This window comes from Diachasma alloeum, unplaced genomic scaffold (genome assembly GCF_001412515.2).
Source record: "Diachasma alloeum isolate Michigan unplaced genomic scaffold, Dall2.0 Dall_scaffold_00295, whole genome shotgun sequence".
NCBI lineage: Eukaryota > Metazoa > Arthropoda > Insecta > Hymenoptera > Braconidae > Diachasma > Diachasma alloeum.
In genome coordinates, this window is record NW_021680434.1 from 875,891 (window position 1) to 881,968 (window position 6,078).

A 6,078-nucleotide genomic window follows, 5' to 3' on the forward strand; every position below is an offset into this window, starting at 1 on the left:
AATAAATCATTCACGTTACAAATTATTTTTCTCATCAAATTAGAAGTGTTGTGGCGTACTTTTACGGTCTCGAAAACAATAATTAAAGAAAATATTCATAGATATTTACTCCTCACCCTTCGCTCAAAGGAGTTCATCGTCCTCGTTCCTATTTTTTTTTCAGTTTTCTTACTTCTCATGCACTTTAATACATTTTCTGATTTCATTTTTCCACTAAAGTTGAAAATAAGAACAAAATTAACTGAATAAATCATTCACATTACAAATTTTTTTTCTCATCAAATTAGAAGTGTTGTGGCGTACTTTTACGGTCTCGAAAACAATAATTAAAGAAAATATTCATAGATAATGGACGACTTGTGGCTGCAGTGGTAACAGTCGAATTTTGATCGGGCAACATCGCACGCTTCGGCTAGTAGTGGGGTTGTAACAGTGAGATGAATGTTTGTGTGTGTTATACGTGTCCATATGCTTCCAGCACTGAATTATCGTCACCGACTTTACCGACCTCGATCAGCTGTTGTGCGGTGTTGTCGCGTTGCTCGACTCGTAATGGCGGTCAAATTTTTTTTAGAGGAATTCGCAAATCAATCGAAGATATCACGCCTATATGGCCCGGTCCCCTACTTGTTCTCGCCGGCGATAGATTTCTCCATAGTCTAAAGTAAATGGCTTGTGGTTTTTTTCAATATCTTGAGTGTTTAACCCATGCAACATCTCGATCAAAGTTTACACGATCACGTTTCTTCCCTAAGCGTAACGTTACAAGAAGTAATTTTCAGAAGTTAATTTCTCACTAGGATACCCCGATGGAAGGATTCAGATTATTACTAACGTGCGGCTCAAATGGGAACCTGGCATATGCGACAATATTAAAATTATTGAGAATAATGCGGGTTTTAGCTGAACATCCTTAAAAACAACCGTTCAACTTGAAAATTGCAAGCGTTGCGGTGCGTTTCTTGCGGAATCTCCGGAATATTACTTGAGTCTTTCAGCAACATTTCCCGATTTTTTTCTCCCCGTACGATCTCAGAAGCGAAATAATTCCTAGCATTCCGCTAGATATCGACTGGATGCGCCTCGGTCGCCTAAACCGGCCCCGAATTATGTCAAATACCAAACCCTCGCTATTCCCTCCGAAAAAAAAAATCCACCCGAAAAACTCGCGTGACGCTGACGCGTCGCGTGACGAGTCGACATTTTTCTCCGATCGATAAGTCGCATATATGACGTCCTATTCTCGGAAATATCGTTATCGAATGAATAGAAAAAAAAGACGTTCCTGGTCTTGTGTTCCGTGAGTTAGTTGACTCGCTAACTATTTCCGCGGGCTTTGAGATGATATTGGAATTTTATTGCAGGCTCTTTGAGGACAATGCCGATCTGCTCAATTTATTTACGAAATTCCGGGAGCTGAAGACTAAGGAGGAGCAAACGAACAGCACAGCACTGGCTGAGCATGCAGTCAAGGTCATGCAGACCCTCGACGAGGGCATCAAGGGCCTTGACAATATGGATGAATTTTTCGCTTATCTGCATCAGGTGGGGGCCTCGCATACGAAAATTCCTGGATTCAACAGATGCTTTTTTTGGGTTAGTATAAAATATTTATGTGAATTCATTCCGCCTTGAGCAATGAGAGGAAAAACTATCTAATATGAGAGTTTATTTTCGTCACTGAGTCTCGGTAACTCGGGCCTATCGTCCTATTTTGCGGTGGATATGGTTGACAAAGTTCTCAAACAAGTTTTACTTGTGCCAGGAAAATAGTTTTTTGAAAATTATCAGAAAAGGACTTTTTTGTGCCAAACATGCAGAGAGTGCGCCGGAATGAAAAATTTTTGTCGCAAAAATAGATTTAGTAGTTAAAAAAAAACTGCATTCTCTGTACACGCGAGAAATGTCATTTCTAGCACTACTCCTTCGTTATTCGATACTCCCATACGTATTTTGCTCCCGAAAAATTTGTTTTATGCGAAACAAGGGATAGTAGTTTTTCGTTTCGGCTGTCTAATAATCACAGACAACAAATGAACCGTTAAATGAAACAATAATAATGATATGATAGCAATCTTGTAACTTAGGGATAAAATATTTGTTGATAAATTTTCCTCTGTATGAGATATTTTCATCCTGAAAAGGCACCGTCTGGTGTGAATTATCCGCCTCTTGAGCCAAATATTTCGTTGCTGTCGAGAGCAGACCAATTATTCATGTTTGAGACTTTCAAATTCGAACCAAACAAATTATTTTTTGGCAATTTTCAACTAGCGATTTTGTTGGCGCAAGCAAGACTTGTTTGACAACGTGTTTGTTTTTCTCTCAGTGTAGCTGAATAGCCCAAAAATGCTATGCGACTGTAATTTTTATCCGAAATCATCCTTTGGGATGCGCAAATTATCGTTATTCTTTACGTGAGGCATTCAGTATCATATTGATTACATTTCTAAAACCAATACGAATTGGTCGAACAGATATGCTTCTGTCTCCCCTCAAGAAATAATTTTTGTCGTATTAGATCGATTTTTCTCTCACTTATAAGTGTCAAAATTGAAAACAACGAATTGAATTTCCTTTTTTTCCGGCTTAAAAGAAACTTTTGAAAATTTTTCTGTCGTGTACAGATGGAATCAGAATAATGCATGAATAAATGAATGCATAAATTCATTCCCTCTGTGTAAGCTGTCTAAACGATAGTTCTGGATTACGACGAGAGGGGGAAAAACTTTCAAGTGTTGTGAAGGCCTCTTCCCCGGACGAAATATAAAAAAATCAAAATGACACTTCTTCCCTCTAATAAGTGTCATCGGCAGGGAGCTTGAGCGCCGTGCAAAGTGAAATATACATCTCCCCTTGGTGGGTGAATGGTTAAAGCAGACTCTGTGATATTGAATTCACCTAGGCGCGAATCCCGTCGCGTAAATTATTCGGGGCCCTTCGTCTTTATCAAGAGGGGATGTAATTCACAGCTGCGAATGTGTCAGAAAACATTACAATGATGAGGGGATCGGAATTTATACGAGTTATTAAATCCATTCATCCAATTCCTCATATTTCGAGGAGGAATAAATGATGAGAATTTTTGCGATTTCTAGTTTCAAATATTTTTAAATTGAAAAAATATCTGAAACTTTGAAAATTTGATTTTTTTTTGATTTTTCAAAGTCCTAAAAATTCTCTAAATCCAATTCAATGCCACTCTCATGAGATTTACTATGATAAACTTTCAAAAAATTTCTAACAGTGACAAAAAATCTTGGCTTCCCAAAATTCCAATAATTTCAAAAATTGAAAAAACCGAAAAATATTTTAAAAAATGCATGGTCTTTCCTTCTTTCTGGAATTTTCTAGAAACTCCTTGAATTACCTAGACTCTCTGAATTTCCTAGAAATTTCTAGAAGCTCCTTAAATTTTTTCGAAGTTTCACGAAACTTCTCGAATTACCTCGAAAGCTCTAGAATTTTCCAGAATTCCGATAGATGGCGCTGCACACAAGGACCGTCTCCCAAAATGACCCCCATATTGAAACCGCAGACGTATCCACGTCAAGACCTGAAATATCGAAACCGCCCGATATTTTAAACGAACATGTCTCGGGTGCGACCGGCTTGTCTCCTCTCCAATCAGCCTCGAATTCCCCTGCAGTAAAAACTGTCCGAACTCGAGAGCTCGGAACAGAAAAAAAACTCGCTGCACGGAGAGAAATGTTCAGTAAAAATTACGGAACTCACAATTCACTCACCGATTGCGGAATCGACTCAGAAAATTAAAGTGACGATATCGTAATTTTTCACAGGAGATTCAGATAAAAATTACGGAACGCTCCAGAATAATTCCGTGACAGTTCCGGAATATTTTCTACAACCAAATTTCGCTCCGGAATTACGGAAAAGATACGTAATTTTTATTGAATATTTCTCTCCGTGTGCAATACGAAATCCAGAGGCACCAGATAATTCCCAAGACTCACTCCTCCCTCCCTCCCTCCCTCCCTCACTCCTCCCAGTGACAAAGGACTCCCTTTGATATCTAGACAATACCGAGGGAGATCGGCTAGAGTCTGGAGGCAAATAATACCGAGAGCTCCAGCACTCGTCCGACGATCCGAACCCCTCGGCATTACCACTCCGCTGGATGGCGCACATCTGCACCCGGTGAATGCATGCACAGCGGTAAATATCGATGCGACAAGTGGCAAGACGCTTGTACACTATTAACAACCCTGGGCGTTAGGAATATTGCAAAACCAGTCGATGTCATTTACACGTGTTAAAGGGAGAATGAGGGTGCACGAGACAGTATCGCGTTTTGTACAATTGCAGACGTTACTCACGGGCAAGCTCAGTCGTTTAATTATATATGCAATTGCATTTGCTGTTGTGTAATACCGCGAGTGGTTCAATGTAATCTGAGCGCGGAAATACAACTGTTGGGGGTTGTGGACGGTTTAATTGAAAATCCTCAGCGGGAGAGATGTTTTATATTTTCCAGGGCTTTTTTCATTTTCATTATTTTGTTTCTGGGTGGCAGGGATGGGCCATAATATCAGATTTTCACAATATTGAAGAGGGATTATCTCATTATCTTCAAAGTTCAAGTATATTTAACTAATTTAAAATATTATAAAATTTATTAACTAAATTTTCCGATTAATGGTGAATAAAATAATTGATAATTATGAAATGTAATTTTTAGTTGATAAGCTAATTCTAAATTTAGGTACTCGATTTTTCGATTATCCAAATAATCGGCAATCTTCCTACCTAAATTATTGGTTGATAGGATATTTCAACATTTAAACGCACAAATTTATGGTTAGTTTAATATTTAAAATTTTGAGGTTTAATAATTTAAGTAATTGTGATTGATTGAGATTATATTAATTTAATATATTAACTGGAGATTATATTAGGTAAAAAAAATAGAACTCTTCCATTTTTCTGGTAAATATAATGTGGCGTAACGCCGAGGACTGTTTTACTTGATTCAAGTGAATGTATCTCAAGGTGAAATAATTGATATTTTTTCTGTGAGTGCAGAGAAAAGGGTAATCCCGTTGAATCATTACAGCGCTAAACTTGTATTAATTAGAGATTCACTTATTTACACGGGGAAACTACTTGGGGAGTTTCAATCACAAAACTCGGGGCTATTTGTCGAGAATTCTCACAGTTGTTCCAGACAGTTGGATAACAAGGTTCTCAAAGATATCCTTATTGTCTTATGGTTTGCCTTCCGACTGGAGGAGATGCACTGGAAAGTGTTTAGTTAGTTATTCTCGGGAGATTGTCTTTATGTCTGAAGTGGTTTATCTTCACGTGGAGGACTGTCGGAAAATTGTGTAATGAGAGTTATAGCCACACGATTCTATAGGCGTATTAGGAATGTTAGGATACTCGAGAAAAAAGCGGCAGGAAGTGACAGACGAGTGATGAATAGCAAATTGTCTCGAGGATGAGTCGATTCAGAGGAACATGTCAAAGAATTATAAGACGAGTAAAAAATTATTCTCATCAGTGCATAGTTAATGAGAAAAAATTGCGTCTAATAGTCGTTTTTCGCTGTTTCGTTTTGCCCCACCCTCCCCTATCATTTTTTATCAATTTGCCATTTTTTCTGATTCATCAAGATTTTTCAAATTTTTGTCTGTATTAATATTTTCAGAATTTCTCCAGCTTTTTGGATTTCAAAGACCCCTCGTTGCGCAGATAATTCAACCATTATCGAGTAGATGAGTCATGTCGACTCAAATTCATTTGTACTACTTGTTTCGCAAAATAAACGTTTGCCGCAAATACCAAGGTTGAAATTGTGAAGAGATGTTAAAATATCTGAAATGTTCATAAAATCTATAGTAAAATTATCAATTTTTTCCATTTTTTTTCAATTTTTCAACATTTTTAAAATTTATATCTTTTTTAATATTTTCAGAGTTTTTCCAATTTTTTGGACTTGAAAAACCCCTCGTTACTCAAACAATTCAGCAATTATTGAATAGATGAGGCATGTCGTCCTAAATGAATTTGTACTACTTGTTTCTCAAAATAGATGTTTGCCACAAATAACAAGTGCCA

The 6,078-nt window shown here is 37.5% G+C and overlaps 1 protein-coding gene across 3 annotated transcripts in view; it reads left to right on the forward strand.

Moving 5' to 3' along the window:
• The window catches only part of LOC107039298 (neuroglobin-1), a 40,508-nt gene that overhangs the window by 31,105 nt on the left and 3,325 nt on the right, over positions 1–6,078 (forward strand). For all 3 annotated transcript variants that reach the window (XM_015258849.1, XM_015258850.1, XM_015258851.1), the window contains exon 3: positions 1,365–1,596. In XM_015258849.1, the coding sequence (XP_015114335.1) occupies positions 1,365–1,596 (232 nt within the window). The remainder of the gene's footprint in view (positions 1–1,364; positions 1,597–6,078) is intronic.